Source organism: Clupea harengus, chromosome 16 (assembly GCF_900700415.2).
Source record: "Clupea harengus chromosome 16, Ch_v2.0.2, whole genome shotgun sequence".
NCBI lineage: Eukaryota > Metazoa > Chordata > Actinopteri > Clupeiformes > Clupeidae > Clupea > Clupea harengus.
In genome coordinates, this window is record NC_045167.1 from 3,202,898 (window position 1) to 3,216,682 (window position 13,785).

General features: G+C 45.5%; 2 protein-coding genes across 2 annotated transcripts in view; one reads left to right on the plus strand and one right to left on the minus strand.

Annotated features, from left to right (window-relative positions):
* Positions 1-53: 53 nt before the first annotated feature.
* Positions 54-8,444, minus strand: lemd3 (LEM domain containing 3). Its single transcript, XM_012823780.3, has 13 exons — positions 6,890-8,444; positions 5,070-5,110; positions 4,866-4,935; positions 4,668-4,744; positions 4,336-4,415; positions 3,856-4,001; positions 3,574-3,675; positions 3,246-3,348; positions 2,277-2,455; positions 1,283-1,364; positions 1,007-1,112; positions 602-680; positions 54-314 (listed from the first exon to the last, which is right to left on the minus strand). Exons 1-13 carry the CDS (start codon positions 8,340-8,342, stop codon positions 151-153), a joined length of 2,682 nt encoding a protein of 893 aa, XP_012679234.2. The 5' UTR covers positions 8,343-8,444; the 3' UTR covers positions 54-150.
* Positions 8,445-8,449: 5 nt separating this feature from the next.
* wif1 (wnt inhibitory factor 1) overlaps positions 8,450-13,785 on the plus strand; it is a 13,181-nt gene continuing 7,845 nt past the window's right edge. The window contains exons 1-4 of the mRNA XM_012823769.3: positions 8,450-9,471; positions 9,681-9,820; positions 11,851-11,959; positions 12,319-12,459. Coding sequence (XP_012679223.1) covers positions 9,330-9,471; positions 9,681-9,820; positions 11,851-11,959; positions 12,319-12,459 — 532 coding nt within the window. The 5' untranslated portion in view covers positions 8,450-9,329. The remainder of the gene's footprint in view (positions 9,472-9,680; positions 9,821-11,850; positions 11,960-12,318; positions 12,460-13,785) is intronic.

The following is a 13,785-nucleotide window of genomic DNA, read 5'->3' on the forward strand; positions in this document are numbered from 1 at the left end:
CCAGAGCTCTCGCGTCTGCTGCCGAGAAGAGTGGCACGTGTGCGGAGGAGAGCGGCTGGGAGACTAGAGAGGGGGGAGACTAAAGAGGGAGAGAGAGAGGGAGAGTGGGGATGGGGGGGGAGGTGATGGATGGAGGCCGCGGGGCTCTCCTCAGGAGAAGCTCAGGGAGTTGGCTGTGCTGGAGCGATGGCGGAGGCCTGACATGGTGTCCATGTGGCTGCTGGAGGGTTTGAGCGGCGTGGTGCAGCTCACCGCCTGCGGGAAGCGCTGGTGGTAGCGGTCGAGCCGCAGGTACTTCACCGTCACCAGCTTACCTGCAACACACACACAGGAGGACTTCAGACACTAACACTTACACACACACACACACACAAAATGATCCAAAAGCATCTCTCTTGATCATTTGTTTCATCATCAGCTTTCCCTAATTACTTGATTCCTTTTTCATTGCACCTGATTAAACTACAAACTGCACAGGAAATGCAAACTGACCATTTCCTGTCATGGTAATAACTGAGCTCTCCATATTCTGCTTCCCATGTGTCCCCTGTGTGAATGTGAAAAAGACAGAAGGAGCCCATATTCAGCTCCTAGGCCTTACCGTCGAACCATGAGCCGTGCAGCGCCTTGAAAGCCTTGCCAGAGTGCTCTGCTGAGAGGCACTTCACATAGACACAGCCCTGCACAGGATGAGATGAGACACACAGTTTGGTTCAATTCTATGGTGACTATAAAACAGTGTTTCCATTTGACCGAATACTGAAATCAATACGATCAATCTTGGTGTGGCCATTTCCGTGGGTTAAGTGGTTAAATGTGAACAAGTACACAGGCCTTACACAAACTATCAAGTCCAACTTCTCAAGATACTCTAGAAAACTCCTTTCAAGAACTGAAAGAAAGCATGAATGAATGATCTTAGTGGCGGCTGGTGTTCATCCCCGTCAGAAACTCATTCATGTCATTAAGGGGCGACATTCCTCAGAGCAAGAAAATTGCAACCTACCTCTCTGGAATTTTTGTCGACGGCAATGTGTACAATTCCGTCATTGTCGCTGCATTTCTCAAGAATGGCTTCGTGGATGGCCAGGTGCCAGTTCTCCCCCACCTCCCTGGGATAGATAGCGAAAGGAAAAGGGGGACATCCAAAGTGAGCATTGAACGCGCTGCCATCGACATGTTCTATATCACCACCATGCCCAGTGCAGTTACTACACCGTAATGGATGGTCTTTAAGAGCTGGTCTGTGAGCACGTGTTGAGTTGAGGCACGAGACACTCACATTACGGGGTCGAACATGTTGCGGATCTTCAGACACGGCGTTAAACTGTTGGGCGGCGAGTTCCTCTTGTCCAGTGGGAATGCTGAAATAGGACACCAGATCAGACACAAATGAATGAACTGTATCCCAGTAACATTCAGTTTCTTGGCCCCAAAAATCTAAATTTTGCAGCACAAAAGGTCACCCAAAGTTCGTAATGGGTGATTTAAGAGGGCCAAAGGGTTTAGTAGGGCTCGTCATCGGGCACAGCAGGGTCTCTGGGTAAGAACTCTTAACATTGGCAGCATTAGAAGGCCATTTTACATCCAGCAGACCCAATATTAAATCTTATTAAACGTATGATGTTCCACTGTACTCCTCATCAATCTTACAAGCGATGTAAAGATAAATTGGTCATGCTATGTTGGGAATTTCCTTCCCAAATGCTTGTACTGTGCACTACACGGAAGAAACCACTGAGGGCTACTCAACATCGCCTGGCCCTGAGTGTGCACAGCAATTAGTTACCAAGCGCATTCTTTCCCCTTCCAATGTAACAGGGCTCAGAGCAGGTCCGTGCTGATTCTGCTGTGTGACTGTGAATGTGAATGTGTCAGTGGAGAAGTGGAACAGCCACAGTAACGCAAGCGCAGGATCTCTCATCAGATTACAGCCATGACATCTGCTCTGGGAAACCTGAAATCTCATTTAGGCCTACCCCCCTCCAAAAAAAAACATGTAGGAAATAAACCTACAATAAATATGATCCTGATGGAACCTCTTTGAACTAATAAGGTTTTATTCATCTCAGAAAGGGTATTTGAACTGTGCCATGAGCATGCCATAAACCAGATAGCTTGGATCAGAACCGCCTGTACACAGAGACCCTTTACATGAAGATCGGAGGCCTCTTGACTGCACTGTCATATTTGTCATATGGGAGACGGGTCTGGGATACCTGGACTTTTTGAAACAGGACACTGGACTGCACTTCTGGGTGACGTGAGGTCAGTACCTTTGCCTTGCCACACTCTGGGGGGCATCATGGACATCTTGTCACAGGACAGGGAGGGCTGCAGCCACCTCCAGACCTCGCGGTCCGCTCCGTCCATCCTCTGGGTCTCGGTGCGGATGCGCGACTCGTTGGCCGCCAGGAACTTCACAGCTCTGTCCCACACCTTCTTCATCTTCTTCCTGTGACAACACACACACACACACACACACACACAGCTGGTTATCCAGTGACCAAGGGTCAGACACACACATGCAGTGTTGAAGGATGATCAACATTGTAATAATAGCTAGAACAGTTACAGTAAATACAAAAAGATCTGTGGGAAAAAGTGGTACGACTACGACAAAACCTCACAATTCTAATTCAACCTTCAAAGACAGGCTGTCCACAGTACAAGCACACATAATATAAGTGGACAACCATAATACAAACATGTAAGGATCAAGCACACACAAAAAACAGTCTGCCATGTGGAGTCCTAAAACATACGAATACACTCACTCACTGTCCCTACGCAATTACATGCTGTATTATGAGCTTTTCATTCATTATAGGTCAAATATATACCAACACATTTGCACACCAACACACTGACAACGGGGTGGCAACATAATGTCCATGTCAGACGGCCGATTCCAAAAGTTTGACAAAAACACACGAGACCAAGATGAAGGTAAATTAAAACAATTTCAAAAAATATCTGGCCATGTAGATGGGACAGAGTAAAAAAGGAGAACAAATGATCAAGAGGATCTTTCACCTAGACTCACTAAAATCATAATTGCATCCTGTTCTCAAGCTTCTTTGAATCCCCAAACCCATGAAAACATCCAGCAGTGTTCACAGTATTTCACAGTGAAGCAGAGAAGAACACTTTCAGCATCCATCATCTCGTCACTACTTCAACATGTAAGAGCTAAAGCTTCATTCATTCATTCATTCATTCATTCATTCTGGAGAGCAATGTACCTGTCCTGTGGCTGAACCAGTGCGTCTCGCACGTGTGGGATAGGCAGGTAGGGCTGCAAGTCCTTATTCTCCTGACAGGCCTCACTGTGGCTCCGCAGAACATCTGCATAAACGCGCACACACACACACACACACACACACACACACACACACACACACACACGCACACACGCACACGCACACGCGCGCACACACACACACACACACAGAGAGAGAAAAACAACAAATCACTCAAATATCGCTGCATAACAGCAGTTCAGTCCAAGACCAGAGTATTTTGCCTTCTGTCCTATGAGACAGAGAGCAGAGAGCTTCTACTGTGGCATACCGATGATTCTCTCCACCATGTCGTACATCTGCCTGCTCTCCTCCTCCTCTCTCCTCCAGCGGTACTTCATGTAGCTCAGCAGGCCCCAGACAATCCCAATCCCTGCGCACACACACACATACAACAGGACCAAGAACACAATGAATGCATATCAGCTTCAAGAAAGAGAGTACAATTAGGTTACAATGAGGTCTTGGTACAATGGTTCAATGCGAGATCATTTGGATGGAGTATTCTTACTGAAAAGCATAACCCATGACCCTCATGAGCGAAACCGCATACCTGCGAGGATGAGGAGCACCCGGAGGATGACTGTGAAGAAGGCCCTTCGGAACCGGCACAGGAAGGACATCTTGGGGTGGGTGGACTCCAGACGGCTTATCTCGGACACGTCCGTCACCGCCTCCTCGGGGACAGCTCCGATCAACCTGAGCGAGCGGGGGGGGACAAGACACAGACTCTTTAGGCGGCTCCTCACAGGACCTCTCGGCCGTGATAAGATAAAGCCGAGCACGAGGCGCCTGCCACAGACTACTGCAGCCTGTAACAGAGTGGCCTGGGATTCAAGGCTGCTTTCTTTCCTAGCATCAACACTAATCATATTAGCTTAGCCCAGACCAGACAATAATCTGCAGCTAGACTTGGCTCTTAACATTACATTTCATTACATTCAAATGCACTTATAATTGTGCCAACTGGCACTATCTGCATTTCCCACATGCAAGTCACAGTACTTGAAGCAGAAACATAAGTGAAACTTACTGTATGCCCACATCCTCTCCAGTCCGAATTAGCCACTCCAAAGCACTGGCTACAAATTCTTCATAGGCCTCATTCTGTAGCTATAGGAGAATAGAAAGCCATTGATTAGACACCAAGGTTCTGCCCTAAAGATACCAGATACCATTTTTGTTATGGGAAGAATTTGAAAGTGAGGTTTACAGCTCTGTGACCCCAGACAAAGTACACTGTATGCTTAATGCAGAACAGCAAACAACACAGAGTCAAATGATAACCCGAACAGCCATACGGACTTACATGGCCTAGGCATTACTATCTCTGTGTGTGGTGTAGGGAACAAACACAAAACAAACCTTTAAATACTCTGCAGCATCGCTCATGGACATGCTCCTGTTTGACACATGCTGCGGGTCTCCACAGTCATGGTCACCTGTTGGATGAAAGGGGTGTGGTTGTTTAGAGATGGAACCACTTTTTAGGAACTATACAATGGAGCGTTACCAACAGGAGGGAAAAGAAAAGTTGTGCAGAGGTTGACAAAGGGAGCTTACCTGCAACAACGGCAAGGTGATCATGTAGGTGAAGCAGCAGTTTAAGGATTAGGTCTTTTTCTTTGTTGGTCTGTGGGATTCAAGATGGAAGATTTCATTTCACTACAGAGATCTGACAGTATTGTCAAAAAAAAGTCTGCATTCTGATTGGATAGTGCTTTGCAGCACAAACAAACAAAAGAGGAATCTTCAAACCACACTTACATAAGTTTCATCAAAAGCTGTGCCAAACGGGTGGTTCCGAACTGCAAAAAGAAAGGCGACAGAAATGCTGATCAAACGTTCATGTTTTCAGAGGCGGCTTTTAAAGAGTCTGGCTCCACTTAAAGGGTTACATCATGTCAAAGACAAGCATCTTTCCCAACGCGGCTTGCTTTAAAGTGGGAGTGACTACTGTGCAGACAGTCGCCTCACACTTGAGTCACTGTCTGAACATGGAGATCACTCCTCCGGCTGGATCCTGCCCAAGCTGAGCTGGGTTACAATGTGCATGCCCCGACCACAGACGCAGACAGAGCGTCTGCAGCGCCCCGCGACAGGCAGCACTGAAACTGACGACTGAGCACCGCTGACGGGAGTATCGGCCGCGGCGACGTGCAACAAACCGTCCATATGACTGGGAGCACTTCACGCTTTTCATCCGACAAACTTAAAAGTCTTGTTACTAAAAATTTGCATACAGTTTACATAGATCCCAAATGTTTAATAAGTGATATGGTCTGCCGCTCTGCACAGAGACAGTGTTAAAACACAACAGTCTGGCTAGACAACTATAGACTATGCCTAGTCCTGCAAGTTGTCTCAAAACAGATTACATTGGACAACAGGTGAGGACGTATAACATTAGACTTCCTTATCCTGTAATAACACTTGCTGTGCGAGTGTGTGTGTGTGTGCGCGTGTGTGTCTGTCTAAGGCTGGTGGCAGGCAGACAGCCAGGGAAAATGCTGGTCACTCACTCACTGGCTTTCAGTTAAACGAGCCCAGGCCCATCCACTCCGGGCGTCTTAGGAGAACCAAACAATTAGGCCACTTTAGCTCGTCTGTGACCTAGATGTCTGCCACTCACGTCTCAGTCGTAACCCTCTCCCTAGGAAATCCTCACCGCACGCCACTAGCACAGGCCAGGCTAACTGTGCCATCGAACTGCATGGTGGGAGGCCTGAGGAGAGGCAACAGGTGCGAGCCCTATCTATGGCAACCTTATCAAGAGTCAAAAATGAGAACAAACGCAGCACGTCTGTTTGCAGACAGATGTATTACAACGCCACAAATAGTGCACACTTAAACTGCTCATACGTGCTTCTACTCAAGCTAACTGGATCATAATGATAAGATCAGGTGTAACAACCGCTATACACTCAAAGCCAAATGCAAGCTAAAGGAACTTGCACCTCACTGAAGTAAATATGTTTGTTGTACTGCCAGCCTGCTTTTTAAGGGCCTGGAGGGGGGAACATGAGGCCTTACCACCTGACAGGTGAGGTTACTCCAACTCCTCCTCCACACACCACCACATGGATGGGGGCCATGTCCACCATGGACTTGAAAGGGGAAGCATATGGTACAGCATTTGCCACTTTTTAGTAGCATACTTTCAATGGCTTTAGTTCCAGGAACCAGGCCATACACGAAGGTAGTGGTCAGTTTTAAAGGTCAGAGCTATCTAAATCAAGATAAGTGTTTGAGAAGCATTTCAGTTTCTGCACATACCCACCCATCATCTGAGAGGGTGAGACAGACAGGGTGACACACCACATACCTGGTGTGGCATTCTGGCATTCCAACTTGACTCATTATTATTCGAATAAACGAATGCCATAGCAACCACAACTATGAGGACGCATCAGATTGCAGCCTAAACATTGCAGATCCAAAGAAGTGAGCATACGTTTTGAATATGGAGAGATACAACTGAAACTGGACTTAAGCATGAGGTTCGAACTATAAAATACTAAAATACACATCTGAAACACAGATACCATTTCAAACAAGTGAAACAAAAAGCATTTAGGTATACTTACTGACAACATCCACCTCTGAGGCGCTAGACCCTCTCATGCGCAGGTACATGAGGCCAAGCAGCACGAAAAACAGACAGGCAGCAATCAGAAGAAACATGGAAAGGTAGTGAGCACTGAAGCCGCCGGTTGGTGAAACCTCTTCCCTTTTAAATTGCTGCAGAAGCTCGTCTTCCGGAACAGACAGCTTCTGTTTGTGGGTCGGCTGGCTGTATGCATGATTCGAGCCCGTGTGATTTGAATGGTTGAGCCGGTAGGTGCCAGAGAGGCTGTTGTGGGAGGAATACCTTGGTTTAAGCCCGATTGTAAATCTGCTGCTGCTGGTATCTCCGCTATCAATATGATTTTTGAGATATGCGGATGGACTGCTGTTACTTCCCTCCCCTACGCTTTCGTCCATGATTCCTGAGCCGTATACCGACCTTCTGGGATGGTGACGGTTGAGAAGGCCACCGCTCAGGACAGACTCTCCAACGCCCGTGGTTTCGTCGTCGTTCTCCTCCCCCCGCGCCCTGTCTAGACTGCTAGCGTCTGAAGTGTCATTTACTCGAATTCCGACTGCCATTTTTCTCTGACCGCTTAGAGACCCCCTGAAAGTTTTGTAAGGAGAATGTGTGGCTTTCGTATGACTTCGTGTGGAAGTAAGCCGGGGTTCTCGCTGACGCTCTTTCTCTGTGCCCCCCTCCTCTTTCTCCTCATCCGAATCCGAGTAATCCCCGGGAAGCTTGCTGGTATGCAATGTATAAGACGCCCTGCTGCCGTTCAGAGCCCGTGTGTCCCTCTCTATCTCCTCCTCGTATTCGTCGTCTTCATCGGGTTCACCGTAAGCTCTCCCGTCTGTCTCAGTGGGTAGGCAGCGAGCGCTTGATGATTTGTCTCGATCACCCCACCAAGGAGACCCGGTGCCGCTTCTCAGACTATCTAGAAGCGCGGGCGAGGAGTTGTTCACACTGACTCCTGGACTCCTGCGAACGCCAGTGGGTGTTCCTGAAGGCCTTGTCTGCTGGCGCTGCGAGCCTGAGCCTCGGTCTCTCCTAGTGCTGCTATGGTTTGGGCCTTCCTTTTTCTGAGGGACCTCGGCATCCGATTCATCGGAGCTAAATCCCAAAACGAACTTCCCACCCCCGCTTCTACGCTTTTCGTTCAGGGTCGGGCGCCCGCCGGGGCTCCGGCTTGTGCTCAGGTGCGTGACGTCATTGCTGGCTGGCCTGGCTTTGGGTCCCGAAGCTCCCGCCGCTGTGTTGCTGCTATTACCACTGCCGCCGCTGTTGTTGTTGATGCTGCCGCTGTTTCGCGTTTTCGCGAATCTAGACCCTCGCTGTTGTTGCTCTTCACGTAGTTTCTTGAGTTTTTTCAAGTAAACGGGCCGCGTGTTCTCTGTGATCGGGCCTGGGAAGAATCCAAAGAGCTTTAACTCAGAGAAAAGCTCCTCATCCGTTAACTGTGCAGACGCCATCTTAGCTCGAAACTCACACAGAAAGCTGTGGAGGAAGTGACGTAGATGGAGCAAACCCAGACCGTAAACTTGAAGAAAAAAGTTCTTCACTGAACTTCTACAGCCCAGCCGATTGTCTGCTGATGAACAGGCTAACCACCTGCCCAATTATATTGCAGGATGTGATCGTATTTGACACTTAGCGGTTGGTTTGCGAAATTCAGTGTCTATACGCAACAGCTTTATTTGGATAAAGTCTGAAGATTTAGGTTAGATGCATATACTTTTCAATTAGCTTATCTTAATGGCATTAGGCTAGCGTGCAGCAGTTTATTTTTCATTATTAATCATGTCACATCAAGAACTGAATCCCTCTATTAGTCTACATAAATACTAAAATCACATGCATACAATAAAAGACATCACTTTCATCCCTGACAATAGGTAGTCTATGGTAGAGCAAAATACGTCTTTGTCACACTTAAGGACTAGATATAATGCTTCTTATCATAATGTATGCCTATAAAGCCATCTGACGCTCACATATCTGTGAGGTAAATGAAGTTGTTCTTTAGCCTTTCTTAAATCTATCAAAATAAAGTGATATGTTTGCCTAATCGTGTGTGTGACTAGATGTCTTACTACATTTCATTTCATTATAGGCTTTATATCTTGGTGTGTTCTAGGGCTAGGCTACTGTTTTTTTTTTCTTGAAACAAATGAGAATTTGGCGACAGGCTGTGTCATGACAGCCAATTATTCGTCAAAAGTGCTACAACGTAGTTGGCTGAAGCCTTAAATCATGGCCTCCCATTTGTCTTTTTGCGCCACCTTGTGGAAGACAATCGGTCCTACAGAGCGCCGTGGAATACAAGTAGCTGGCGACGCAGTTCAGGCATTTCATTCTGTCAATCCAGGACCAGAGGCATTCAGTTGTAAGGACACGAGGAAAAGACCCAGGCAGAGACATCGACCATTTATAGCGCAATTTAGAGTTACCTGCGCAAAATGGCTTCAAGGACACCTGCGTTACTATTCCGCCTAAAGGCGAGCTTTATTCTACTTTTGGGAAGTTTGTTAACCGAAGCTGCCCAAGAGCAAGGAAGTTTGTACATGTGGATCGATGCAAACCAGGCTAGGACACTAATTGGTAAATGGCGAAAGCAAAGCAATTAACTGTATCCTATACTTCTGAACGTTGAGTAGCCTTCTCTCCACTGCAAGATTTTTTTTATTTATTAACCTGGCATATTCTGCATTTTATGATTGTTTTTTAACCGACTATAGCATAACTCCTACCTTGTATTCGTAATTCAAATGTGTTAAGCATGCCTCTGAAGTTGTTTAATGATTCGGCAGGTTTTGAAGAGGATATTTTAATTGTGTCAGAGGCAAAAATGGCCCCATTCACTCACGACTTCAAAAAAGCACAGCAGCGGATGCCCGCAATTCCTGTCAATATACACCACGTGAACTTCACCTGGCAAGCAACAGGGCAGGTACTGTATGATTTTAGCGGCACTTTTTATATAGAGAGAACTTGTAGCACACATTATTTTCACGAGTTTTTAACACGAGCGTGAAATCATGACTTTTCATTGGTAGTTTAATAAATTAACCAATGACTTGACCATAGCAAAATGAAAAGCATATGAAATGGTGAAATAGAAGACGTAGCCTAATAAAGCTGTTGCCATTAGACTGTAGCCTAAGTGGCAAATTAATATGTTAGTCTATCCTACCGACAGTTGTTATTGGCAACTGCTCTGAGTTGATAGAGCCTACAACATCCGAAAACATGAAGGTCTGTAAACAGATGTAGCCTAACTTTTCACTTGCAATTTATAGAAGGTGGGTTAACAGAGATGTCGTGTACCTCTCAGGGCTTATATTTCAGTAGCAGAGTATTTTTCAGGTCTTCACAGTTTGAGCCTGTCCAAAAATGTAGTTTAATCCTTTTTAATTTTGTAATTCCCATCTCTTGCGGTATTTGACATCTTGGTGTGGTAGACCTGCGTCTAAGGATCAAAGCGAAAAGCTGCCGAGATCCCGCCTCTGCGGGCATGTGCCAAACATCTGGCCCATCTGCGCATCGAAAACATTGGTCAAATTCTCAGACGCGTGCCAGAAGCTTCGCTTTATTGGAAGGGGAAAGTTCCATTTGGGATCACTTTGTGTGTTGTTATTGCTTGTTGATAATCTTTGTTATTACTAACAGCTTTGGGAATGGAAGTGGCAAAATGGTTACGGTCCGTCTTTTTTGCCGGTCTCCTTAAAGCATGCAGTGACCATCAAACGTAATTTGACATTTGCCAAAGTTTTTGTGCGAATTATTGCAAATGTAACGCACTTTACTTTTACACTTTACTTTTACTTACGATTATGCTTCGTACTAAAAATGATTAGGTTGCATCAAATTCCAATGCAAAGCAATTGGTTTTATATACAATATAGTATAGAAGCTTCAAAATGTTTTGCTTGACATTCACTGAGAAATTGTGTAATGTAATTTTGCTGCACATCTGCTTTAAGGGAATCTTTTAGTTTCAGAACTCCATCCACCTCCTTGTGGTTGTCTTCCTCCCCCAGGGTTTCTGTGTTTTGTTGTGGTTGTTATTGTTGTGAAAGCTATGGGGATAGTGCCCCTAATGAATGATGTGAATGAACATTTTAGAATCCACAAGTTGCATGTCAACTAGGTGCATGAGAGAAAGAGAGAGAGAGACCTCGCTTTCCTGGGCCCTGTTGCCCCCACACTTCAAAGCAAGCCGCTCAGGCTTAAGAACAAAGGCTTCAGGCATAAAAGGCTGGCCGCCAGTTATCTGTGTTGGTTATTAGCATTCAGCTGCAGGATTAGCATGGCTCTCCACACGGGCTGTGTACTTTTTCCTTCATCAAACGTTGTGCTGCTTTTACACGGTGAAATTGGGAGAGAGGAGAAATCACTGCGTCTCCTCCAGAGCCTTTCATCTCCCTTTGTGTGTTTTGCAGTGTCATCACAGTTATTTGACAAGTGTGTAATTTTCAAAGACTTGAGGACATCATTTAGAGTGGAAAGACTTATGGTATGGCAGTAGATTAACTTTTTCACAATCACACAAATCTCTCCCACAGAAGTGGAATGGCTTCTTCATTCAGAACTGTATACAAGAGTGGAGAATGTACATTTTCAGGAGATATTTTCAGTTTGTTCACACCATGAGAAGAAACACCTTACACTGATCAAGAGCTGAGCTGGGGGGCGTGTGTGCTTTTGTGAATTTGAGTTTGTGTCTCTTTTGGAGTAGTTGGTATTCATCATTACATTGGTACTATGCACAATTGATAACGGTAGTGCCAGGTTTAATGATTAGGGTTTCTCAGGAATCTGTAAAGAAAGAGAACAATGGTCTATGAATATGCTTCAACTGTGATTATCCAGAGGTTTTGTGGTACCACTGACAATTGTTATTCTGGACCACTTTGCATTATTAGAGTATTTGAAGAGCTTTCTAAATTAACAAAAGCCCTGTGTTATGCTTATTTATAGGCAGAGTACTTTTATGAGTTCCAGACCCTTCGCTCTCTGGATAAAGACATCATGGATGACCCAATAGTCAATGTTCCTTTACTTGGCTCCGTGGCCCACAAGGCCTCAGGTTGGCATACACTGAACATACAAACACGTTGATCTCCTTTGATAACAATGAATTATATGTTGTGTGTTCATATAAAAAAAATGATTTCAGATTTTGTTAGTATTTTTACATAACAGTTGTGTGTTTACGCATGTTCTGTCCAACCGGTTTCTAAAATTCTTTGTCAGAATAACCCATAAGAGACGTTTTTTTTTTCTCGGAGACTAGCCAAATAACTCCTTCTCTGAGTGTGCTCACCGTATTCTGTGCTGTTAGCTGTACTTTTCAAAGAAACATTGTTTAGAGATGAGGTTGCTTATATGATGCTTTTAGTGTGATTTTAGTATAATGTATTCATTGAAAAACTGTTCTGTAATCAGTGGTTCAGGTGGGCTTTCCCTGCCGAGGTGATCAGGATGGTGTGGCCGCCTTTGAAGTCACCATACTGATCATGGATGGTGGTGGAAACATCATCCTAAGGACCCCACAGAATGCCATCTTTTTCAAGACCTGCCAGAGAGGTGAGCTTCCAAAATACTTTGGGTGTTGCGAGTGTGTGGGGATGTGATTGTGGTCAGGACGCTGTCTGGCTGTCTCCAAACAACGACAAGTCCAAAAAGGGACTGGACCCCCGCTCCAATTGTAAAATACCCAAGAGTATACATTTACTGGGTCCCCAAAACACAAGTGCCATACCTCAGACACACATCTGAAATGAAAAGGCCTCCTTGCGAGGGGTGTTGTCTACCAATGTCTCATTCTTATTGTGAAGACTTCGTTGCCCTTTAGGGTTTAAGTATAGTATGCTAAAATTAGGAGCTATGATGATGAATGATGAAAGTACTAGGTTTAAATGGCAACAGGAACAAGGGAAACCTTAGGACCCAGTTTGATGACAGACAATTGCTGTGGTCTGTGGCCCAAAATACAATGACATGCTCAGTGTAACAACACATCCCATCTGCTGCTACTCATCGTGCCGACAGTTAATTTAGAGAGCCACGTCTCAGTGGTTTGACAATTGGAATTCAAGAAAAAAACATGAATGGAGCGCCAAAGCCCCAAGGCAATGTGATTGTGATGATATGAGTGAAAATAATTATGCATCTTAGTGAGTCTAGTTTGCGTTAATAAGCACTTCTCTGAAAGAGTGCTTGAAGTAGACAGAAGTCTAAAGAGCAGTCTCACCATTTCATAATGAGAATGACTGAGAGGGACTGAGAGGGAGAGAGAGAGAGAGAGAGAGAGAGAGAGAGAGAGAGAGAGAGAGAGACCATGACTGAGTGAGTGGAAGAGAGAGATATTGAGTGAGTGAGTGAGTGAATGGGCGAGTGAATGAGTGAATGATGTGGCATGTTTGGCACTCCTGGTTCCTCGCAGAGGCCATTACTGGTTAATGATGTCATGTGAACTTTGCCAGCTGCAACTTTAGAAGTGAGAGAACCCTACTCTCCACACACACCCTTCATTCTCTGCGCCCCTCCAGCCCACCCCCCACATCCTCTCTCCATCCCAGATCAAATGATCCATCTGGCCCCAGCCAGTTAGCCGAGAGGAAGCAACATCTTTCAGGGTGACAGCTGAGGATTGCCTTAGAAAAACGTTTGGGGAGCAGCGGTCACATGGAATTCCTCTCAAGTCTCCTTATTGTAATTGTAGGCAAGAACATTGTCATTGGCCATACTATGGTTTTCAAGTCAAACTCTTTTGACATTCTATAGGCCTGTATTACTGTGATTAGAGAAGAATGGTGTGCATAGACAAGAATTTGAAGTTGAATAAATATTTGTTTTAGGATGAACAAAAGCAAATAATGCTTTGGTGGAACCTGAAGCAGCCAGACAGGA